Source organism: Acartia tonsa, chromosome 10 (assembly GCF_053477335.1).
Source record: "Acartia tonsa isolate MP-2025a chromosome 10, ASM5347733v1, whole genome shotgun sequence".
Classification (NCBI taxonomy): Eukaryota; Metazoa; Arthropoda; class Copepoda; order Calanoida; family Acartiidae; genus Acartia; species Acartia tonsa.
The window spans coordinates 30,973,399-30,999,144 of NC_137269.1; the positions used below are offsets into that span (position 1 = coordinate 30,973,399).

The 25,746-nt window shown below is 30.0% G+C and overlaps 3 protein-coding genes across 5 annotated transcripts in view; 1 reads left to right on the plus strand and 2 right to left on the minus strand.

The window, feature by feature from the left end:
- RpL4 (ribosomal protein L4) overlaps positions 1 to 25,746 on the plus strand; it is a 234,087-nt gene that overhangs the window by 64,471 nt on the left and 143,870 nt on the right. The gene's annotated exons all lie outside the window — the stretch shown is intronic.
- LOC145329879 (uncharacterized) lies at positions 4,723 to 18,763 on the minus strand. The gene is made up of 25 exons (XM_080174327.1): positions 18,645 to 18,763; positions 17,594 to 17,612; positions 17,098 to 17,167; positions 15,878 to 15,922; positions 15,718 to 15,771; positions 15,523 to 15,656; positions 15,350 to 15,407; positions 14,830 to 14,894; positions 14,256 to 14,360; positions 13,817 to 13,907; positions 13,636 to 13,724; positions 13,212 to 13,322; positions 13,043 to 13,135; positions 9,933 to 9,974; positions 9,739 to 9,840; positions 9,548 to 9,641; positions 9,051 to 9,162; positions 8,654 to 8,724; positions 8,023 to 8,136; positions 7,073 to 7,159; positions 6,577 to 6,636; positions 6,440 to 6,474; positions 6,148 to 6,207; positions 6,019 to 6,070; positions 4,723 to 5,934 (listed from the first exon to the last, which is right to left on the minus strand). The coding sequence occupies exons 1-25, from the start codon at positions 18,733 to 18,735 to the stop codon at positions 5,857 to 5,859; spliced, it is 1,932 nt and encodes a 643-aa protein (XP_080030453.1). The 5' UTR covers positions 18,736 to 18,763; the 3' UTR covers positions 4,723 to 5,856.
- LOC145329878 (uncharacterized) overlaps positions 18,644 to 25,746 on the minus strand; it is a 28,903-nt gene continuing 21,800 nt past the window's right edge. The window contains exons 20-26 of the mRNA XM_080174326.1: positions 23,601 to 23,714; positions 23,371 to 23,457; positions 21,836 to 21,895; positions 21,736 to 21,770; positions 21,362 to 21,421; positions 20,858 to 20,909; positions 18,644 to 20,298 (exon numbers count right to left, since the gene is read on the minus strand). Coding sequence (XP_080030452.1) covers positions 20,221 to 20,298; positions 20,858 to 20,909; positions 21,362 to 21,421; positions 21,736 to 21,770; positions 21,836 to 21,895; positions 23,371 to 23,457; positions 23,601 to 23,714 — 486 coding nt within the window. The 3' untranslated portion in view covers positions 18,644 to 20,220. The remainder of the gene's footprint in view (positions 20,299 to 20,857; positions 20,910 to 21,361; positions 21,422 to 21,735; positions 21,771 to 21,835; positions 21,896 to 23,370; positions 23,458 to 23,600; positions 23,715 to 25,746) is intronic.

Below are 25,746 nucleotides of genomic sequence, written 5' to 3' on the forward strand. Positions count from 1 at the left end.
CTAGTGAAGCCATAAACCTTCTTCGTATGATAATATTTTCCGGAATTTTTATGATTTTCTGACAATGTTTGACCGTAAAGATATGTGAGATATGTAGTATCTTACAAATACATCCCAAATCTAGCATAAGTTGACCCCTTCTCTCCGTATGAAAATGTTAACAGAGGTGTGAAGTCTCAATTTTCGGTCGTTTGAATATATCGGGGAATTTGTATATTTTTAGGGTTATTTTAGTATTTTGAAAATATTGAAAACAGTAACATTTCTCTACGAAATCACCCATCGTTTACGATTTTGAGTATGTTTTGAAAAATACTATAAACTAAAACTATCATTGGTCGGACCGCTTTTTAGCAGGTTTTAGGCTATTTTTGTATTTGTCACATTTTTCTCCATATCTTTGGTGTTTATGGTCCAATTTGCAAATTTTTTTCAGTTTTAGATATCAAAATAAAATTTCCTGTCATTTCAAGAAAACAACTATGACGGTCAGACTGCCTTTAAGCAGGTTTTAGGCTATTTTTGTATTTTTCACATTTTTCCTCATTTCTTTGGTGTTTATGGTTCGATTTCAAAATTTCTTTAGTTAAATATATCAAAATTAAACTTCCCGTTGTTTTGAGCATCCAGTATGTATTTTACTTTGACCGTCAGTCTGTTAGTCATAGTACTGATAATGATATATAATTATTAAAAAATTAATAACAAATGTTGAAAAGGTTTCGTGATTTTTCCCCAATATTCATGTTTTTGACAACTAATCTTTAAATTCTTATACATAATTTTTGTGCTTCGCTACTTTTGGATGTTGTGATCCTTGTTTATTTTGCATTTGTATATTTGAATTTCATCATAGTTTTCTTTAACTTCGTCATAAGTTAGAAAGAAGATATCAATAAGTCCATAAAGTTTTTGATAACACAGAATTTACTTCCGGGGGTCGGAAGCAGTGCTTTTGAATAATCTTATGACCACTCTGCATTTGTTCTACAACTCTCTATGTCCGTCTGTCTGTGCTGTATTTGATATGAATATTCTCTTGAACAAATATGATTTTTCTATGTTGCTCACAAAGATAAATTTATCAAGATTCATGTTAAGATTTGCATAAAAAAAGAATAAAAAAATCATTATATTAGAGTTAGACGTATGGGCTGTGATTCAGCCAATTAATTCCATTTAAAATTGCTGAAAATTAAAAATTTAGTTGGCGTAGAGTTGGCGGAAAACTTATTTTTTAAGTAGCTGAAGGAAAGTAAGTAAGAGGGGGGAGAAATAAAGGAAGGCTGTGGGGAAATTTTCTCTTAGAATTGTTTGTCTGAATTACATTCCCTAGTCCCTGAATAGACGATAGAACTTTATAATTAAAAACTTATACTTTGTTATCCTATTAAATAAAGTAGTAAGCGTTTTTTGTCTGTCCCGAAGGATCTCGCTAACCGCTAAACCGATATTGTTCTCCTTTACGGCGAAGCTTCTCATAGGTCCTGGGAAGGTTTTAAACTATTTTTGGGTAGGGTGTCTTCACCCCCCCCCCAAAAAAAAAAAAAAAAAAAAGGCTTCTAGGAGCGTAGCCGCTAGTATTTTATATAATTCCTTAGAATAGTTTAACAGTGCAAAATTTATCTAAAATACTTTTAAAATGCAAAATTTTTAGAAATAATTTTCTCGTACTCATTCGAATCCGGTGGACAGGAACCGGTTCTCATCAATACGAAAAAACTATGTCTAGCATCGTATTATAAACCGCTTTCTACGAATATAGAAATGTACCACAATGCCATCGAAGGTGATTTGACTTTTGTGTCAGAACCTGAATTGGGACATAGTGCATTTCATTACCCTAGGTTAGGTAACTTCATTTCACTTTTCAATAAAATCTAAAATGCAGCCGTTTTTGCATGAGGTACCGTTTTCTGTGAAAATTTTAGAGGAAAATTAAACAGTTTTTAGTTAATTTCTACTACTATTTTCAACTGAAGAAAAAATCCTTTTGTGTATATACAGAATCATTGTTGTTACTTAATCTTATCAAAAAAAAAAATTTAAAAACTAACCCATAATAGCCGATTTTTTATTTTGTTCAATATGGGTAAAATAAAAATATTACCATCCTCCAAAGGGTTAAAATCAAAATTTCAAAGCTCTAAAATGTTGTTCATCGAAAATAAATAGCAGTTTATAAGGACTTTTTGCATCCATCTTCTCATTTAACAGGAAAAAAACCCAAAAATAGAATCTGATTTTTCAGTGTTGACATAAAAAAAGCATTTGATTAAAATATAAATAATAATTTTTTAAAGAAGTGCTAAAAAGTAATACAGACTAACCAACTTTACCTCTGACATTTAATTAGATGTAAAAAAAATCTATTTATTATAGCAGACAATTATGATAATTTGTTTACAAAATTTTCACCAAAGAATTACTGATAAACCAAGGACTTATTAGATAACATACTAAATGCTCCTTTGTAAAAAGATTCTATAAAAAATGTATTCTATAAGAAAATCATGTTTTCAAATGGACATTTAAAATTATAGAGTAGCTTTTAAAAAGTAGAATCTATTTAATCTTTAAAGAATTAAAATAAAGAATAAGAAAGTTTTTGAATTTATATTGACATATATATGACTAGCATGGCAGTATATAATTAGAAATGTAGATTATTTTATAAATAGTTCTTGTTTAAACTCTCGAACTTGAAAAGTGTCGCTTAATTTAAACTATGTTATTCAAAAGTTGGATTCGGTAGAAAATGTGATGGAAGGTTTTATTCTACTAACCTTTCACTAACTGCTTTTACCTGGTCCCGGAATGATTTTAGAAATTTCCCCATCCCTTTGAATTAAAAGCTTCTAGATGCTAGTGGCGCATCCCCTAGTTTTACAAAATATGATTAAAAACAATGTTTTTCTGTCCGACTTAATCCCAAATAAACATAATTTAGAAATAGTCACAATTTTAATAATGGATGTAGAATATACAATGATACATGGATATTATGACAGGGGGAAATTGTCGTCAATTAAGCTTGCTAACACGAAACCCATGTATTGGTCAGTTAGTTCATCCAGAAAGAGGGGAGGATATAAATGTGGTAGAGGGGGAAATGTTAATTTAGCCTTATTAGAGAACATGAAAATCCAAATAATAATATATCCATTATTAGTAGCGAAGCTACTCTATAATTCCAATGTCCGTTTATCTTTTTTATATTTTTAAAAACTGGTTTACTTTAGCAATGTATATAGAATACATGTATATATTAACAAGGGAAAATTTGTCGCCAATTTAGCTAGCTAATATGTACCTCGTTTATTATAGTTTGTTCATCCAGGGGGTGGATTGGGGTATTGTAACTTTAGCTGGCCGTGAGAATTACTTTATTAGAGTACACGATAATCTGGTGCAACATCTGCACATGGTAGAGAAAGGTACGAATCTTAGCCTAAACAAATTTCATAACTAAAGACAAAATAAAGACCTACTGCTGCTCTGTCAGATGAGCGGTATTGAAAAGTGAAATGAAGTTACCTAACCTAGGGTAATGAAATGCACTATGTCCCAATTCAGGTTCTGACACAAAAGTCAAATCAATTTCGATGGCATTGTGGTACAATCATAAGATTAAAACCATTTTTTTAGCCCGTGCCTTCGGCACCTCGGGGCTAAAAAAACTAATAATACGATGAAAGAAATAACTATTCTCGTATTCATTCGAAACTGATTAATATGAGATAATATGATCCCGTGGTAACAGACTAAGATCAGGTTTATAGAGTAGCTTCGCTGCAATTACCTATATATCAACTCAAACTTGGCTTAATAGCTTTTATTGAATATTGGTGGTTATATGAGGTTAAATATGTTTACTAACAACAACTTAATTAAGCTAACTTTATATGAGCTATTTGGGGCCTGTAATGCCTATGCATAGATACAACAACATAAACAAGACTAACTCACATAAGGTTAGTACTCATTAATCTTATGTATGTATGTATGTATGTATTTCAAAATTTTTACTATCGTTAATACAGTTATTATAAAATAATATAAAAATAAGTTACGAAATAGGTTAATGTACAAAGATAGTAGAGATTAGTACACCTCTTTTAGTACAGTCAGTACTGGTAGAGGTTTTACAACTAAACTCAGTTATGATAATAAGTTTAAGGGTGTAGCGAACAAGTGAGCACAGGGGAGCAAGGTGTAGAGCAGAGAAATGGACCAGAGTTGACCGGATTTTTTTATTTTGGTGAGCTTTTGATTGGATATTAGTCAATTTGGATTTAGATAGTGGAGTCTGTATGCATCTTAATTATTTACAGATGTTGCAAGTGTTGAGACTACATATTTCAATATTGGAGTAATTTTGTAGCATATTTTTTTATTACTTTTTTGAATTTAGAGATTGATGGAATTTCTTTTATTTCACTGTTGAGATTATTCCAGGACTGGGGAATGATGTATTTGGTTATGGATTTTGTATTTGAGCCATCAATTTTGATGTTGAGTAGGTTTCGTCTTAATCTTTCATGAGGCATTTCCTTTTGGATGTGTTCCTGAAGTGCAGCTGGAGCGTAGTTATGAACAATTGAATGTGCTATAGATAATTTGTTAATTTCAATTATGTCTTTAAATTTGAGTAGATTGTGTTTTTTTAGTAAAGGTTCACTATGTCTCTTAGATGTTGTTCCGTTTATAGATCTGATGGCCTTTTTTTGCAGTTTGCTGATGGTCTCTACAATATCTTTGTTGTTAGCCCAGATAGCGCAACCATACGTTAAATTGGGAATGAAGAAGGCGTTATATATTAAGATTTTTTGCCTTAAAGGCAATATTCTTTTAAGTTTCCAGAGAATGTGGTTGGCTGAGTTAAGTTTGTTAATTACGGTTTTTGAATGCGATTTGAAGTCTAGCTTTTCATCAATGGTGAAACCGAGGAAGTTAAATGATTTTACCTCATTTGTTGGGTTGTTGCTGTGAACTTTTTTAATGATTATGTTATCTATTTTAAGGTCTATGTTTTTGTTTTTGTTGAAGGTGATCATTCTTGTTTTGGAGGCATTTAAGGTTAGTTTATTGAGACTGAACCAATTTTTTAGATCCTTAAGGGTTAAGTTTGCTTTAGATTCAAGTTCCTCTTCAGTGTTGTAGGAAGGGGCAACTAGTGTGTCATCTGCAAAAAGGCTGATAAATTCTTTTAAATGGTTAGGCAAGTCATTAATGTAGATTATGAATAGGATGGGGCCAAGAATTGAACCTTGTGGCACTCCTATTGTTGTACGAGTGTATTCAGAGTAGCAGTTTCCCACTTTACATTTAATTTTGCGGTTTTTGAGATAGTTTGTGAACCAGACTAGCTCCTTCCCTTTGATGCCAATGCTTTCAAGTTTCTTTAGTAAGATGGGTATTTGTACTGAGTCGAAGGCCTTGGAGAGATCAATGAAGATTGCTAATGTTTTCTTGTTATTCTTTTTGAAGTATTCCAGGGTGCTAATCATGCTTAACATTGCATGTGTTGTGTTATGTTTGGCTCTGAAGCCAAATTGATTTTTGTTTAGTATTTTGTTTGATTCAAGATAACGTCTCAGTTGGTATGCAACTACTTTCTCAACAACTTTAGAGAGTGAGTTAATTAGATGTATTGGTCTGTAGTTGTCTGGTGAAGTTTTGTCGCCTTTTTTGAAGATCGAAATGACAGTTGCTTCTTTGAGTCTGTCATGGAAGTTACCTAGCTTATTGTGCATTTTATATCCGCGGAAAGCTGTTTATAATACAATGCAAGAAATAACAATTACAAATGTGAAATATAAAATGTTTGATTGATTGAATTATTATTGATATCATTTAATTATTTGGGCAGTAGTTACTCTTTGATCCATTCAAAGGTCTCACAAATCTTTCACATCTGTCTTCTATATCTTTCTGCAAACAGATAAAACAATTAATTTTATATTTAAATAAATTTAATAACTTTGTGTTACCTGACCTTTTATTAATTTTCCTTACCTTTGAAAGTTTATTTCCCTGGGCATTCTTTATTATACACTGGATCCAATCCCTAAAATAGGAATTACTTTTTATGAAATTGTCCAAATAACTTTATTAGAATCATAAATTTGATCAAAAGATATTGACCTGAAGTAAGCTACTCTAGTATACCATTCTGGCAGAGGAGAGTTACAGTCAATGGTCCCACTAAATAAAATACCTTTTTCTTTATAATTACTAACAATTTAAATATTAAAGAATTACATAATAATACTGTTGACTTATAAGTTTGTCATAAATGAATAAAAATGTCTTTTGAATTGTCTTAAATGAAGAAATTCTCATTCCTAATTTTTGTTAAAATATGTTGCTATAAATGATTTATCATTATGGCTAAGGAAAGAACTAATCGGTTTCAGTCATACTAAAAACTATTTACCTTATTATGGCAACAAGGGTCCGTTTTCCATTATCCTATTATAAAGTCATTAATCATTAGAAAATACCTTAGCTAATTTCTTATTCATAAAAAATCTTTTAAATAGAAACCAAAACTATGTTAGATAATGATACAACCTCAACTTCTACTGGACCTCCACTATCACCTTTACAGGATCCAGGGTATACAACACTCCCCTGAATAAGAATTTAAAAAATAAAGAGGGAAACTTATGAGTAAAAAATATCAATTATATTATCAATTAAAGACTTGTTTTCTTTTGTATTTTTATATAGATTATCCTAATCAGGAGCAGAGCATATTTATTACAGAATGCCACTAGTAGATTTCATTCCTGACGTGTAGAATGGACTGGAGATAAGCTCTTCTTATAGTGTCCCTAAGGCTCCTAAGGGTGTAGCAAGTGTAATATCATTTCTTGTGTTCATTCAAAACCTAATAATATCTGGTTGATTAGAACCGGTTCTCATTTATATGAAAAAATTATTTCTGGCATCGTATTATATCCAGTTTTATACAAATATAAATACTGGTTAATCTTATAATCTTATTAATCTTTTATATCCACGGAAAACTGTTTAAAATATGATGGGAGAAATAACTATTACTTACCAAACTGCACAGAGGGGATCCTCTGCCACAGATATTCTGATCCAAGATTCCATAAGGCATGGCAGCACAAAATTGTTCTCTCTTATTCTATAGCATATATTAAAATAAATAGATTAAACAATATATTTCCTCTGTTTTGCATACCTTATCTAAATGCTTAATATAGACATAACTTTAATATTTTTTCTCGAATTCATTCGAATCCGGTGGATAGGAACCGGTTCTCATCCATACAAAAAAAACTATGTCTAGCAACGTATTATATCCAGTTTTCTACGAATATAGAAATGTACTATCATAAGATTAAAACCAGTTTTTTTAGCCGGTGCCTTTGGCATCACGGGGCTAAAAAAACTAGTTTTAATTTTATAATTGTACATTCTATATCCGCGGAAAGCCGTTTATAATTTGATGCGAGAAATAACTATTCTCGTATTCATTCGAATCCGGTGGATAGGAACCGGTTCTCATCAATACGAAAAAACTATGTCTAGCATCGTATTATATCCAGTTTTCTACGAATATAGAAATGTACAATCATAAGATTAAAACTAGTTTTTTTAGCCGTTGCCTTCGGCACCTCGGGGCTAAAAAAACTAGTTTTAATCTTATAATTGACATTCTATATCCGCGGAAAGCCGTTTATAATACGATACGAGAAATAACTATTCTTGTATTTATTCGAATCCAGTGGATAGGAACTGGTTCTCATCCATACAAAAAAACTATGTCTAGCATCGTATTATATCCAGCTTTCTACGAATATAAAAATGTACGATCATAAGATTAAAACCAGTTTTTTAGCCCGTGCCTTCGGCACCTTGGGGTTAAAAAAACTGGTTTTAATCTTATAATTGTACATTCTATAACCGCGGAAAGCGGTTTATAATATGATAAAAGAAATAACTATTAAAAAACACAGATTTCTATTTTAAGTATTTAAAACTTACAGTTCTATTTTGAACATAACTGTTGAGATCTTGATTGCATGTTTGATAGTTTGTAAGGGTGACGTTAGCAGTTCCAAGCTTTCCAGATGTTCCTTCCTCGGTTAATCCAAATCCCTAAAGTATAATGGGTCTAATAATTTAGCGTAATAAATTTTCTTACTTAGTTCAAATTCAATTCTACAAGAATTAATAAATTTAATTAGTTATTCAAAAGTATTTTTTTTCTAAGGATGGTCTCATATTTGAAAAAAATTGTTTAGTTTATAAACAGTTTTGTTTGTTAAAGTAGATTACTTTTAAGAATTAACACAATTCAATCATATTTGTTCAAGTATGATTTTGTATAGGATGTATATTTTCTTATTGCTTTATTTTAGTGTTGTAAGTAATCAATATATAAAACCTGTACACAAATGTTATGACCAGGAAAAAGGGAAAGTGATTCTGACAAACAATTCTAAGTGAAAATTTCCCCACAACCCCCTTTGCTATTTCTCCTCTTCTTACCCACTCCCCTTCAGTTACATGAAAAAAAAGTTATACGCCAACTTTACCCCAACAAAATATCAAATTTTGCAGCAATTTCAATTGGAATTAATTGGCTGAATAGCAGTCCCTGATTATGACTTACTGTTATAGCAGCTATTTTTTCATCAAAATCAGAACTAGTAGAACTCAAACAAGTTGGTGTGTCTCCAAAAACTAACAAATATTTGATAATTAGTTACTTTGGGTATAGTCCTTTCCACGACATCCCTCCATAAGGGGCGATTAGTCGTATTTTTAAAATGAATTTTTATAGGTTATTTTAGGTTAGGTTAGGTTATATTGTGTTAGATGATTGCCCCACAGGGTTAGGTAATTGGCCCGCAGGGTTAGAGCCCCCACAGGAGCTAGAAATAGAAGAAAAGCTACTGTGAAAAATACGAAGAATCGGCCCTTATGGAGGGATGTCGTGGAAAGGACTATACCTGTTACTTTTAATTGTCCTTGATTTAAAAAGTTTTAGAATTAAATGAAATAATTACCATCAAAGTCAAAGATTATTCTTCTACCCAGCTCAATCAGTGCAATATCATTATAAAGTTTAGGGTATTCATAACCAGGATGTACAAAAACCCGCTTTTGCAGAATAAACTCCTAAACATTAACTTACTTAGTATCAACTAAAATATACTTTTATTAACTCTACAGGATGTTAATGAATTCAATTGCACAATATCGTATTAATTAAATTCATTTAACACAGGTTGATTACTAGAGTGGCAGTCCAAATTTTTATTATCATAAGTACATTATGACCTAACATGTTACAAATTCATTAATCTTCAGATACACTCTGCTGAATTCTTCATAAAGATTTGGTAAAAAGCTTGATTTAATATTCAATATTTTTATGTTGTTGCGAATACATAAGCATTTGGTGCATAGATTTTAAAACCGGTGGTCCAAAAACATAGGATTTATGGTTTTTAGGTATAAACAATTGATTTTTTCAACACCCTATAACAAATGTATAATAAACCTTATAATCTGGAAGATAGGCTCTAACTTGTGACACCCTTATACCGGCATTAGGCTGAAATTGAGCATAACAGTGACCAGCACTCAACATCCACCTGTAAAGTTGCTCATTTATTTAAATTATTAAATCTATTTCATTACAAAAAATTGGTACGTAACCTATACAATAAAAACCTATACTATTATATTTACCTATCATTGATGATTATCAGACCACAATTAATTCTAGCATTACTATCAGTGTTCCCTAGGGATGTATCATCAATGTCATCATTTCCATCATCTTCAAGGTTTCTTAAAAAAATTATACATTTTAAATTTTTGCATTTGCTTGTCTCAATAAATTCTTTTCAAAAAGATTTTTTTTTTATTTTTCATTACTTTACCTTTCATTATTCTGATCACTATTTGCTGTATTATCTCCATCACTTTAAAAAGATTCAGATTTTAATAAAGTTAATGTCTTGGTACTTTTATAGTGTGTTCCTTGCGGGATCAAACTCCTACCTAATTTTACCTAAACCTTACTAAAAAATATGAGCAGAAGACAACTGTTGTAGTTTGAATTTGAAATCTAAGCAACAAAGCGAGGCATAGCCATATGTATGCGCCCCCAAGCGCTTTCTTCCTTTGTATTGTTTATACCAAGGGCTCAGCACGTTTTGTGTGACAAAAAATCATGTTTTGTAATAAAATGCATGGTTAGCTGTGCTATGATTTTACCTCTAATACTTCCTGGCTTGATATGAATAAGACTGGTGAGTATTCTTTCTTTTTAACCTTTGAATTTTGAAGATTAAAGTGATTTTTTTGGTTTAAGATATAGCAAATTGATTTCTTTATTTTATCATTAAAATAGACCAAATCATTGACTTATTTTTACCTACGAATAATTTTATATATTTTTAAAATGATTCTGTTTGAAATTTATCAGTTTCTATTATGTTTTTGCATTGTTTTATGCAGTTTAAGTTGAAACATTTTTAACATTTTGTATTAATTTTGTTATTTCTTTTTTAGACCCTAACGTTTCATAGTGTAAATACACTATTTGTAACTGCATCAGTGCCTTATTCATTGGAAGTAGTGAGGTTGATTGTGCTTCATGCACTTAAGATCTCGTAGACGGCCACGTAGGCCTAAGTACCGAGATATTCGGTCCAAAGTACTGAAACAGTTAAGAAATGATAAAGAGAGTGGGGGGAGAGCAGGAGATGACTCCTAAATAAAAAGTTAGTTTATATCCATAAAAGCTAAGCTGTATGTATGGTTCATTAAGTTGTTTCTTTAAAAACTAAGGTTAGGTCAATTTTTAGGATTTTTATGCCCCCTGAGGGCTAGGAGGGGGGGGCTAATACGTTGCTTGTTGCTTAAACTACAGGTAATGCATCTAATATCAAATAAAGTCTACTATAACTTTGCTATAATATGTTAAAAGTAAATTTTTGTCAGTTTTACTAAACAGAGCATTTGACGAGAATTTGGCGAATGATATTCAGGAATCTTTAATTTTAAAAATAAATTTTCTTGTTAAACTGTTTTTAAAGTATTTTTGAATGAGGGGTCAAAAATATACTTTGCCACATTTAGAACAAGACTGCAGGGCCCAAATTTTAATTAGGCCCCCAAGTTAGTTTTTTTGGGGATTTAAAAAAATATTTTTTATAGTAGATTGGGTAATTTTTACAACAGCAGAAGCATTTTTAATTTTAATTGCTTTTTTCTTCCTTTCTTTTCATTTGTACGCTCTACTATGCCCTTGATTGGGTATAACAAATAAAAAATATTTATGAAAGTAAAATACATTGGTTAACGAAACAACCTGGACGGGTAAATAAAAGGAATTTTGGACAATTTCTTCATTGAATAATTTTATTGTCTTTTCCCTGTAAAAAATTTGGGGGTTTAAAAAATACGAGAATTTTCATTACGCATATCTGCACCATTTTATATGGTTTCTAGTTAAATAACTTTGTACACTTTTTCCCCCAATTTATTGTATTTTCCTTAATGTAAAAATATAGAGAAAAAATTGGTAGAGAAAAAACGGAAACAATTAATTCATATGGTCTTATGATTAGTCATATTATTATAACTATAATTGGCCATTAAACTTTTTTTCATTATGTTAATTTTCTCTATTGAATTCATTTTTTCAGAAAAAATATTATTTGCATCTAACAGAGTACATTGTTTTTGTATGCTATGCATATAAAGTGAATTATTAAAATTCTTCCATAAGCGACAATTTAACCACAAAATAAATAATCGATCAGCTGGGGTAAAAATTACCCAATCCACTATAAAAAATGATTTTTAAAATCCCCAAAAAAACTAACTTGGGGGCTTAATTTAAATTTAGGCCCTGCAGTCTTATTCTAAATGTGGCAAAGTATATTTTTGACCCCCCATTCAAAAATACTTTAAAGGGACTGTGAACTTAAATTTTTCTCATCTTAATATCAAATCTTAACATTATCTCATTCATAATATCTCACAAATAGAGCAAAACGCGCTTTTGTTTGCTTAAAAAACGGCTTTTTCCGACGATTTTTATAAGGTACGGGGAAAGGAAGAAATTTTCCGTATTATATAAAATGTGCATTAAATTGCTTTTTTCTCCCATTATAGCTAAAATTAAACTTTTTCACATAGTTCTAGATTTTTCCTAACAGTTAAGCTGACTTTTAACATAATCCTTGCTTTAATCCAATGTATAGTTACTTAGAAATTGATAAAATAAGCAATATTTTTTTATTGAAAACCAAATACAATAACAAAGCCAGAAACAGGTTTTTTATTAATATCCAATTAACTTTAAATGGCCCATCTCTCGCCCACCTTTAATTACAAATTTGTAAATAATAAAGACGCAATATTTCTTTATAAACAGTCTGATAAAAGTGTAAACTAATTCTCCAAAGTGGGTTATTTATTGTTCAACACAATAAAAAAGGATATTATTATTTTATATAACCTATGAGATTCAACCCTTTGTAGACAGTGAGTTATTTTTTTGTCAATAATACGAATTTAAAATATGTCTTTATTACCTAATTACTACGTTATAAAAAAACGAATTGGCAATTTTATAGCATAAAATAAATCCTTAACAGTAAGTAAATTGTTTCAACTATATATGACAAGTTAAATATCCCTACAAACATTATAAGAAACAAAAACGTTCAGATTTTCCTTGTTTTTTCCTTTTTCCCTCTCAAAATACCATAAAATCAAGGCATTATTTCTGGATATTTTTGTGAATAGGACATTTTTGGTTGATCAGTGTAGTGAAATGTGCTTAGTAAATGTTAAGATTTTATAATCAGATGAGAAATTTTTATGTTCACACTCCCTTAAATGTAGCGAATATTAGTGTTCTACTCTTGTTTTAAAGAATTTGATCACTCACTTTTACAAATTCATTTGCATACATTTAACAATTTATGATAAAACTTTGCTTAATTTCCATTACTTGATAACAAAATTTTCATACCATTCTCCATCATCATTTAATGCTGTTTTTTCTGGAAATTCATCCTGTGTAACCCTTATTTCAGTTTGTTTTAGTTCATCAAGAGCTTTGTACCTATATGGTATAAATGGGTTAATCATGTTTATGATTATAATCAATTTGCATTTCATGATTATATTTTGAAATATACCTGCCACAATCAAATGATGAATCTTCCATATTTGTATAAGAATTTGATTTACTACTCTTCTGTACCTCAGTATTTTCAGAACTCAAAAACCCACACTGTCCACAACTTTCCCTATTTGGATTTTAAAGTATTATTTTTAATTGCGAATAGACTTATATTTTTTAGTATTGTTTCCAAACTGAATAATATTCAGAGGATTAAAACCAGTTCTCCCTCATATTGACAAATTATGTTTAGCATATTTTATCCTGTTTTCACAGATATAAAAATGTAGAATCATAAGATTAAAACTAAATTTAAAGACCATGCCTTTGGCATCTCAGAGCTAGAAAAACTGGTTTTAATCTTACAATTGTACATTTTATATCAGTGGTAAGCTGTTTATAATACTATGCCATAAATAAATAACTATCACAATACTGACCTGCAAGTATGTGACATAAATAAAGTATCTTTATCACAAAACCCTTGACGAGCAAAACTTTCACATCCACTCAACTCATCCACACATTCCTGAACCATAGAATATTTAGTATCTGAAAACTTTATTTTTCCAATTTACTGGTATTGATTATATGATAAAATGTCCCTCTAATAATTTGTACCTTAGCACCACACCAACCACATGACTCCTGGCAGGTCAGCATCATGAAGGTAAACATATCAAGGCTGTTAACTTCAAAATTCTTAAACAATCTGAACAAGACAGTTTTGTAACATCAGTTATGATGAAGAGAATGTTCCATGTCTAGTAAGGGGGTTGTAAAATCAATTTGTCCAACCAATTATAAAAGATTATTTCTTGTGTTTGTAGCAATTAATTCTAAATGTATTATTATTGTCAATAATATAATACAAGAACTGGTTCTAATTCAGCAATTATTAATCATGTTCAAGCCATACTGGAAGAGTTTTTATTCTTAAGACATTTCCACAGTAGCACAAAAAATATTGTTTTTTCTAGTTTAAATTGCAGAGTTCTTGAGCTAATATGAAAAAAGACTTATTATTAGTACACAAATTCAATATTAAACTATATCTCACTCTGTTCCAAACTTTCTATCAAGATCACATGCTCCTTCAGCTGCCCAAGTTTCACAGAATGGTGTTTTATCCTGGCAGGAATAAGGCTTCCCAGACTTTTTGAATCTTAAAGTAAAAACTTTATGGTAAACTAGCGGCTTTGCCCCTAGCCTCTAGGGGCTTTGCCCCAAAAGGTTTGATCAAACCAATTTTTCGTATTTTAGATTTAAAAGAAAAATTTAAAAAAATTTTTAAAACTTTTTTTTGGGGGGGGAGGTAGTCGACCCCACTATATTATTTTAGTTTTAAAAAGAAAAAACAATGAAATCTTTTTTTTTTTTGGGGGGGGGGGGGTATTTTTCATTTTTAGGGGGGTTGGGGGTGTCCCACCCCCCAAGAAAATAGTTATAAACCTTCCCGGGACCTTTGAGAAGCTACCCTGTAAAGGAAAACCCGATCGGTTCAGCGGTTATCAAGATCCTTCGCTACAAACAAACAAACAGACAGACAAACAGACAAACAGACAGACATCGTTCTACTTTGTATTATAGATTATATCAAAAGTAATAATTAGAATGATGCTAAAAACATTTACCTAGGTTCACGGAGACTTGGTAAGGGATTCACTTTAATTTGATCTGTTTGACAACAAACTTTAATCTAATGACAACACATTATTAAATAAACATAACATGAAATATAACTAAGAGCATATTTTGCTTTCATTTATTGATCAAGAAGAAATATAAGGGATTCAAGGAAGACTTTACTTGCAATGACTTAATGCATGTAAATTTAGTAATGTGATTATGAATCTATTGCAGCATTTTATAATCATGATATAAAAATAATAATTAACTTTAACTTTTGCCACAAGCATGTCTTTAAACCCCGGATATTTTTTTTTAATTCCTGCATGGCTCTTAAATCTTACTTACCTAAAGGATTCCTGTAAATATATTATTGTTTCAAGAAAAAGAATGCCCAAAGTGGATTTGTTTCTTTTAAGTTATATGCAGGGTGTTTTTAAATATTTAACTTGGGAATATGACAAAATAATTAAGTCCTTCTTTTTAGGAAAATAGGGGTTTTGCTTTAATTCTATGTGAAAATACCTGATCTTGCTGAAAACCACAGAAATTATTTGTTTCAGGGGATGACACATTTCCACAACTAAATAATACATCATTTAATATTTTTGTTTGAACAAATGATTTTTCTAAAATGAATAAAAGAACAATTATTTTTTGCTTGGTTGGTTTTGTTATGTTAATTTAAGAAGATTCACCTATTTAGAGGAACACATTCATAGTTAGGTTTGTTAATGTTACACACATAGCTAACTTTAGAAACTGTAAAATCTAGCAGATAACCATAATCATAATCATAGTCATAATCACCATAATCAGCATAATCAGGAGGCTAAATAATAAGAGTTATAGATTATTTATAGATTGATTCCTTTTTCTTCTTCTAAACTAACCTTAGAACTAACTGGTTCCGTTGCACAACAAATACGAGGAACACTTCCATAGGACTATAAAACAAGTTAAAGCATAACTACTGTTTTCTTGATATTTTTAAAACTAAATCATCATTGATTTGATTTTGTTAAATGTTAATTATCAAAATTATATACTTGCCCGACTTGGTATAGGAATTTTATATCTGTTCAGTGAAGGACAGTCCTAAAACACAATTTAGCATATTATTTTTCAATCTAGTAGAAAATATAGTTTACATTACACCAGGTTGTGATTACTCGGTTAATAAAACTAAAGCTATGGAATTCAAGTATTTATTATCATCATTAGTTATCCATCATGTTTTTATGTAACAAATTCATTTTAACCATTTAATAATCACATTAGTTTTAATGTTGTTAAATTTTTTGTCTGTAATTATGAACAAACTAAACAGTACTGATTAATATACTATCTTATTGATTTTGTTTTGTTTTATCTAAAAAAAATGTATACATGTCTTATTATGAGTATGAAATTTAAAAAAACACAGTTTGTGTCAAGATCCACTCTTGATCAGCAACACGACTACAACGAGAATAACCGATACCTATTTTCAAAAGATTAACTATGAGCCTGTTCACATAATTACTTTATTTGAGAAAAGTCGAAAAATATAAAATAATGGCACTAAACAAAAAAATATGAATGAATAACATAATAAAAATATTTTAACTATATCTAATTAGAGACAAAATAAGTTAATGCTTACAAAGAAATTTACACATTATTCAGTCGCCTCGCTACAATATATTTAGAGGAGCGAAGCGTCTCATAAAGCAATCATTTCATTACACATAACAAGAAAGATATTAATTATAGAAATAATATAATCTAAATTGAATTAAATTAAACCACTCTATCTTAAATTTCATCAAATATAAAGAACAAATAAATTTGATTTCTTTTGTGTTTATAAGTAAAGAAAAAAATTGAGTATCAATAACTTTTAAATTCAAAATGTAAAAAGTACCTCTGTAAATCAACGCATTTGAACAGTTGTGAACAGACCTCGGATAATCAAAGTTGAGGAATTTAAGTGGAAGAATCATAATAAGTTCTAATATATATACAACAAAAGGATGGCAGGTTCTATTCCCGCAGAAAATTAAATGCAAATCAAACCCACTCATTGGCTAGACTGCCAAAAATAATCCAGGTGAAAGACAATTAAGAGAGGAAAAATTCACACATATAAGTTTTTTTTCTAAGATAACTAATGATAGAGGTACTCTTAAATTACTATATACTAAATTTCTATAATTACACATGACAGTTTTTCAAAAAGCTTTACCCTCTGTCAAGACAGTTTGGAATCACATAACAGATGACTCTCTTACCTCAAGAAATCTAGTTTCTCCAACAAAACCTAACACTCCAGGAAGAGCACACTCATCAGGTTGAATATCACTTTAAAAGAATCATTAAAATATATGTAACTAGCAGTTACACTCCTAAAGGCCTGTAGGGGCACTTGAGAAGGGGGAAGGTTATTTTATTGTTGGGGGATGGGGGATCCCCGAATTTTAATTTAAAGTTTAAAGTAAAAATAATTTTTTGGGGGTGGAGTTTAAATCTCTTTGGAGGATGGTTGTACCTTCTCCAAAATTAGTTAAAAACCTTAGGAGCTTATAAGAAGCTAAATTGTAAAGGAAAACCATATTGTTTCAGAGGTTAGTAAGATCCTACAGTACACACAGACACACAACCTGTTACCATTCTTAAATGAAAAAAAAACTTTATTGTGGTCTATTATAAATTGAGAGACATTGTTTTTTTGTATGAATTCAATTTTATTTGCAAAGTTAAATTAATAAAAATTCATGCAATACTTACAAATCTGCATTATTTTCTCCTAAAATGAAACATAATTAGATTATTATTTTTCAACAATTGTATTTCTTGAGAATAGAGTTTCTTAAGAATTGAAGATTTGTAAAAATAACTCAAATATCTAAGATGAAATATGCAACTGCAGAACTAAAAATGAGAATAATAGCCCACATCGATTTTTATTAGGATTTTAAAGTTTTTTTACTATGGATTAAGTAAATTCTACTGAATTGTGAACTGTCTTTTCTTTTCGGGTAAAATTCTTGCTTACAAAGCATTTTTCTTCATAATATGATAAAAAGATAATGATAGTAAAAAATAGCTCTTTTGATTTTATATTTATAATTATTCATTAAAAGTGAAAGATGTAGGATATATCTTTGAATTAACATAAAAACTATGAGGATTCAGCATTTACCAATGACAAAGCTAGACATCTTTAAGTTTTAAATATAGTGTTTTCACAAAGTGACTTATTTCCAATATAATAAAATAACTTTTATTTAATTAAAATGAAAAGAATGAAAACTATAAACATTAAAGATACTTTTTAAAAATATTTTTAAAAATAAGTTTAAATAATCTTATTTTATATCATATTTGTAAATGTGATAAAGATAAATTTGTTGCATTGCCTAAACATTTATAATCATTTTATAAAATTTAGTCCTCTACAGCCGACTTTTATGTATTTAAATGTATAATAGACATAAAACATTTTTATGTTAATTCATTGATATATTGTAAAGAATTAATTTTAAATTAGTTTTGATAGATAAAATCAAAAGACCTAACTTTTACTGAATACTAGCATACAATATTTATGAAGCAAGACACTCTAAAAGCTGAGTATTTTACCCACAAAGGAAAGAAACATCATGATTCAGTAAAATTTATTTAATCCATAGTAAAAAATAAACTTTAAAATCCTAATAAAAATCGATGTGGGCAATTGTTCTCATTTATGGCTTTCCAGTATGATTCTACAGGTGTCAGAGTATATTTTTGATATACCTTTCAAAAATAGGTTTAAACAGTTTAAAACAATTATTACCAGGGGAAATTGGAACTTGATGTGTATCTTGTATCAAAATAAGTACAAGCATGCCATTAAAAGACCAAATATTACTTTTGATGAGTATCATTTTAATATCTGAAAATAAGAAATATATCTGTTAGAAAAGCCATATTTTAATATTAAATATATGTATTATTTAAAAACACACTGTTATTTTGTTTTTTAAAATCCAACAAATCCCTTTGTCATAGTTTTTATTTCAAAATGAAAAGAAACTGAATCTTACCAATTAATACTGTAAATACATCCAAATAGCAAATTAAATGATTGATATAACAAAGCAGATTGGGTGGACTGAATTAAGAATTGTATACAAGGTGAAAAAAAACATAATATCAGACGCATGGGCTGTGATTCAGCCAATTAATTCCATTTGAAATTACCAAAAATTAAATGTTTTGTTTGCATAGAGTTGGCGTAAAATTTTTATGTAGCTGAAGGAAAGTTGATAAGAAGGGGAGAAATAAGGGAAAAGGGATGTGGGGAAATTTTCCTTTAGAATTGTTTGTCTGAATTACATTCCCTAGTCCCTGAATAGACGATACAACTTTATAATTAAAAACCTATACTTTGTTATCTATAATACAAAGTAGAATGATGCCTGTCCGTCCGTCCGTCCGTCCGTCCGTCTGTCCGTCTGTCCATCCATCTGAAGCTTAAGATCTCGGTAACCACTGAACCGATTGGATTCTACTCTTCAGGGTAGGTACCTATTGGTCCTGTGGTGGTTATAAGCTATTTTCTTGGGGCGTGGGACACCCCCAACCCCCCAAAAAATATAAATCCCCCCCAAAATTTTTTTTTATATTTTTATCTAATTTTAATGTAAACTTCCTTCTCCTGTAGGGGCGAAGCCCCAAAAATGCTAATAGCAAAGATATTTAAAAAAAGAAAAATTCAAAGGTTTTAAATAATATAAATCAATGTAAATAGTTATAAAAAGTTATAAAATGTTATAAAGAGATATAAAGTGATATAAAGAGTTATAAAATGTTATAAAACACAGAAAATATCTAAAAATAATGTAAACAAAATTTTTAAAATTCTCCCCTGAACCTTCAGAAAAAATCCCCTGGAGGCTAGGGGCAAAGCCGCTAGTAGTTTATATAATTCATTAAAATAGTTTTACATTACAAGCAGTTCGCATCCATACAAAAAATTATGTCTACCATTATTATATCCAATTTCTACAAATATAAAAATGTGCGATCATAATATTAAAACCAGTTTTTAGTCCATGCTTTGGCCTCTCAGAACTAAAAAAACTGGTTTTCATCTTATAATTGAGGATGCTGTGAGTATTGGTGCAAAAAATATGACGTAACCAAAAAAATTAGCCAATGAAAGTCCACTACCATTGCCGCCATTGGTCAATAACGGCCTGTCATTGGCTAATTTTTTTTGTTACGTCATATTTTTTGCACCAATACTCACAGCATCATAATTGAGCATTTTATATCCGCGGAAAGCTGTTTATAATACAATGCAAGAAATAACAATCACTAATGTGAAATATAGAATGTGTGATTGATTGAATTACTATTGATATCATTTAATTATTTGTGCAGTAGTTACTCTTTGATCCATTCAAAGGTCTCACAAATCTTTTACATCTGCCTTCTATATCTTTCTGCAAACAGATAAAACAATTAATTTTGTATTCAAATAAATTTAATAACTGTGTTAACCTCACCTTTTATTAAAGGAACCCTGCAAGAAATATACCGCTTTAACTACTGGAAGACTGCCACATGTAGACCCAATACCCAAAATTTGAAGCCTCCAGCTTCAATAATAAAAAAATTATAGACATTTCAAAATGATATTTTTAGTACAAAGAAAATTTTTAAAGTTTTTAATTGCTAATAATAAAAATTTCATTATTAAAATAAGTCACATAGAAAGAGAATTATAAGCTTATATTGGCAGAAACTTAGGATGTCAGCCTAAGTTTCTGACAAAAAAACTTTTAATTTTGCTTCTAGATGACATTTAATATTGAAATTTCTATCATAAGCATTGAAAATCTTTCAAAATTTTCATTGTTCAAAAACAACATTTTGAAATGTCTGTAACTTTTTTGTTATTGAAGCTAGAGGCTTCAAATTTTGGGTATTGGGTCTACAGGTGGCAGTCTCTCAGCAGTTAAAGTGGTGTATTTCTTGCAGGGTTCCTTTAATTTTCCTTACCTGTGAAAGTTTATTTCCCTGGGCATTCTTTACTATACACTGGATCCAATCCCTAAAAACAAATTTGAAATGTGGCATTGTTGGTACTAAATTCATGACACTTTCAAACCAAAATTCTTCATAGTTACTATTTGAATATGATTATCCCATATATTAGAACTCTTGATCATAACATGCCATGAAATAAGAAAGCTTCTAATACATTTAGTAATTAAGATTGTTTCAAGTAATTGTGCTTTCACACAAACTGTCTCTTGAGCACTTTTTCAAAAATAAATTAAAATATGGAAGTTTTTTTCATATGCCTAACCCGAGTGGGGGACTCTATCCTTGTAGGACTACCAAGAACCCTATAAAACCTAACCAAACCTGATAAAGAAATAAACATTAAACCAAAAACTATCCCTTCCCCCTAATTTACAATTTTAAAAAAGTCGAAGTACTTTTTATGAAACCATCCAAATAATTTTATTAGTATCATAAATTTCATCAAAAGATATTGACCTGAAGTAAGCTACTCGAGTATACCATTCTGGCAGAGCAGAGTTACAGTTAATGGACCCACTAAATAAAATATCATTTTCTTCACAATTACTAATTATTTAAAATAAAAGAATAATGACTAATAAGATTGTCATAAAAAATATCTTTTTATTTATGTTAATAAAAATTGCTCATTCAAAAATCTGATGGCTAACAATTAAATGATTGTGAATTTACTAGAAGCATGGAATAAAAATTGGAACAGCTCTGCCTTTAATATAAATTATCATTTAGAACTTTATAACCTTTATTATTTTCTTTTTTACTTTTTACTCATACATTTTTTATTAAAGTTCAAAAGAAATGAATCAGAGGCATACAGGAAAACAATTTACCTTACTAGGGCAACAAGTGTCCGTTTTCCATTATCCTATTATAAAGTCATTAATCATTAGAAAATACATAAACCAAAATTATATTAGATAATGATACAACCTCAACTTCTACTGGACCTCCACTATCACCTTTACAGGATCCAGGGTATACTCTTTCTCCCTTAATGAGAATTCAGAATTAATAAAGAAGGAAACTTATGAGTAAAAATCATCAATTATATGATCAATTAAAAACTTATTCTTTTGATTGTTTTGTCTTTGTAAGCAGTTTATCCTTTTCAGGAACAGGGAATCTTGAATAACTAATGCCACTAGTAGATTTCATTCCTGACATTATATAAAATGACTGTAAATTAAAGGTCACATTTTTTTAAAGTTTAAACTAAAATTTTTGATTGTTGGTCCACTTCTGTAATAGAGTTACTTAAGAGACATACTGTCTGATTCCACCAATAGGAGAATACCAAAAGATTATACAAGAAATCTAATTGGTTGAAATTGAGTACATATTATGTTACAAAAGGGCATCATTTTTTCATTTCTTCTGTATTATAGATTGTTGCATATTTTCGGATTAAGCTTTTCTTGGGTAAATTATATAAGAAAAAAGAATAAGAGGATGAATACTCACCCCTTTTCCTTGTAAAATAATACTTCCCCATCCCCAAAAAATGTATACAAATTTTGCAGACGAACCGCACGCGGTTTTTTGCATTTCATTATAATGTGGATGAAAATAATAAATAATTGTTCTCAAAAAACAAACAGCCAGGTGCGGTTTTGGTTTGGTCAAAAATTGGAGGATTCGCCTTTTATGATCGAAAATTTAATTTTTTTAAAATTTGCTTAAGTATAATATTTAAATCTAATTAACATAATAAAACTTTCAAATAATTATTAATAACAATTAATAGTTCTGCCACTAGAGGCGCTAGTAGTCCTACCTCAAATACATACATGATAATTAGGCTAAATGTAACTCATATAAAATAAAATATTTCAAAAATAAATAATCTAAATTAATGTATAAACTGTAATGATATGTACGTTTTTTCCTAGATAATATTCATTTTGACAATATCTTTATTTATGTGTATGGGTTTAAAAATACTTTGACATTTTATAGTGATGTTATTTAGCCCTAAGGATTGGTCCCTTTACTGACAAAAAATCCAAAACAAATCTATTTTTAAAGTACTCCTATTTTTTAATGTGGTGGAATAATAATGAAATTCACCGCGGCATTAGTGCAAAACAGGCCTCTAGGCCCACTGCCTATTTTAGTCCTCCAAATACCTTGATTCCTCTCTTTTATTATTTTCTCTATGGTAAATTAATTTGTTTAAAAATTTCTTCCCTTGTATAATGTGAAGCATATGACCAAACATATATAAGGTTAGATATGGAATTCTTTTTTAAAAAGTTATCTTTTTAATAATAATATCTTTGAATAAATTTGTCTCAAATTCTGTTGCCTGTATCTAGTAAAAAACAAAATGTAAACAACAGATCTGTCTGCAAAAATTCCCTTTTTAATTTTGACGAAAAATGGGGTCAGATGGACTATCTAGATATACTATATCTATTACTTTTGTCTCTTCTTATGGCGTAGCCTGCATTATATCATTTACTTACCAAACTGCACAGAGGGGATCCTCTGCCACAGATATTCTGATCCAAGATTCCATAAGGCATGGCTTCGCAAAATTGTTCTCTCTTATTCTATAACAGATATTAAAATAAATAGATTCAATAATACATTTCCTCTGATTGGCATACCTTATCTAAATGCTTAATACAGATATAATTGTAATAATTTTAGAAAAAAAACACAAAGATTTCTTTTTCAAGCATTTTAAACTTACAGTTTTAATTTGAACATAACTGCTGAGATCTTGATTGCATGTTTGATAGTTTGTAAGGGTGACGTTAACAGTGCCAAGTTTTCCAGATGTTCCTTCCTCGGTTACTCCAAATCCCTAAAGTATAATGGGTCTGATAATTTAAATTGTTTTTAAAGTATTTTTGAATGGGGGGTCAAAAATATACTTTGCCACATTTAGAACAAGACTGAAGGGCCCAAATTTTAATTAGGCCCCCAAGTTAGTTTTTTTGGGGATTTTAAAAATTATTTTTTATAGTAGATTGGGTAATTTTTACAAAAGCGGAAGCATTTTTCAATTTTAATTGCTTTTTTCTTCCTTTCTTTTCATTTGTACACTCTACTATGCCCTTGATTGGGTATAACAAATAAAAAATATTTATGAAAGTAAAATACATTGATTTAAGAATATCGTTCAGCTATATAATCTGCATTTTTGTTAACGAAATAACCGGGACGGGTAAATAAGAAATTTTGGACAATTTCTTCATTGCATAATTCTATCCTCTTTTCCCTGTAAAAAATTTTGGGGGTTTAAAAATTACAGAGAATTTTTGTTACGCGTATCCGCACCATTTTATATGGTTTCTGGATAAATAACTTTGTACCTTTTTTCCCCCAATTTATTCTATTTTCCTTAACCAATTAGTGACGAACCGGCTTTTAAAGCCCGGTTCCAGAAAATGCCGAAAAAAACCGGTTCTCAGTTTTAGGATTGCATCATTCTCAGTATGAATCCCCCCTCTACTACCCTGGTTTTCATTTCCCCCTGGAGCAGGCAGTTTTGCTTACTTCCGTTTGCCGGTATAGCTCAACAAAATTTGAAAACCAAGAAAAACGAGGTGATTTTAAAATACCTCTCCTAACTTTTTTGTTTATGAAGTAAAGTTAGTGATTTTTTTCGTGAAATTTAAAGTTTATTGGCAACTACATTCATTTGTGAATTCGTTTTATTCAAATTATTATTTTTTATATGATTTTTTTATCGTTTTTTTACGTTCTATATAGCTCCGGCTCGGCGCGAGTAAAGATACCCGCTAGTTTTATTGCCCTGCTCGGCGCGAGTAAAGATACCCGTCCACATATAATATCAAAAGTTTTAAAACTTTCAGGAAAAGGGCTTTTTTAACTGAAAAGGGTGGCAACTATAGCCAAAACACTAAATGTGATATAAATCGTTTTGTATCTTACTTGTAGCTCTATCAATTACATGAGGTTATGTAGTTTTCAATTACAGATCGTATCGTAGTTTTAAAAAGTGTTCATCTCACTTTGGGCGTTCAAAAATTACATTTTTAACTTTTTGGGCCAAAAAAACGGGTATTTAGGTCGAAAACGGGCTTTAATGCCGGGGGAAAGCACCAAAAAATGCCAAAAACGGTTATTGATGAGAACGGTTTCTTTACTCGCGCCGAACCGGGTTTTCCTGCAACTTTCCTGTGCACGCCACCAGAGCAAAACAAAAAAATTGGAATTCCGTTTTTACCATTATAAAGCTTCCCTGAGATTTTCAGCTCGATCAGTCCATAAAAGTGGCGCTCGGCACTAATGGGTTAATGTAAAAATATAGAGAAAAAATTGGTAGAGAAAAAACGGAAACAATTAATTCATATGGTCTTATGATTAGTCATATTATTACAACTATAATTGGCCATTAAACTTTTTTTCATTTATTAATTTTCTCTATTGAATTCATTTTTTAAGAAAAAATATTATTTGCATTTAACAGAGTACATTGTTTTTGTATGCTATGCATATAGAGTGAATTACTAAAATGCAACCATAAGCGACAATTTAACCACAAAATAAATAATCGATCGGCTGGGGTAAAAATTAGGGTTGGGCCGGATAGTTTTTTGGCCGGATACCGGATACCGGATATCCGGCTGATTTCAAATGCCGGATATCCGGCAAATATCCGGTTATCCGGTCAAATTATCGGATATCCGGCCGGATAACCGGCCAAATTACTACATATTAAAGTATCAAAAAAGGATATAGTCCCTTTCGTAGCAACGCAACTTAAGGGGAGATTCGTTGTATTTTTAAAATTGCTTTTAATAGGTTATTTTAGGTTAGGTTAGGTTATATTTGGTTAGGTGATTGCCCCGCAGGGCTAGGCAATTGGC

What these genes read in the sequence shown, in the direction of transcription:
- LOC145329879 (XM_080174327.1), bottom strand. Translation starts at nt 18,735, where the DNA reads ATGATACTCATCAAAAGTAATATTTGGTCTTTTAATGGCATGCTTGTA. An exon ending in GATAGAAAGTTTGGAACAGA is followed by an intron (nt 13,908 to 14,255) that starts GTGAGATATAGT and finishes TGTCTTGTTCAG; the next exon opens with ATTGTTTAAGAATTTTGAAG. An exon ending in TTAAATGATGATGGAGAATG is followed by an intron (nt 9,975 to 13,042) that starts GTATGAAAATTT and finishes ATCTTTTTAAAG; the next exon opens with TGATGGAGATAATACAGCAA.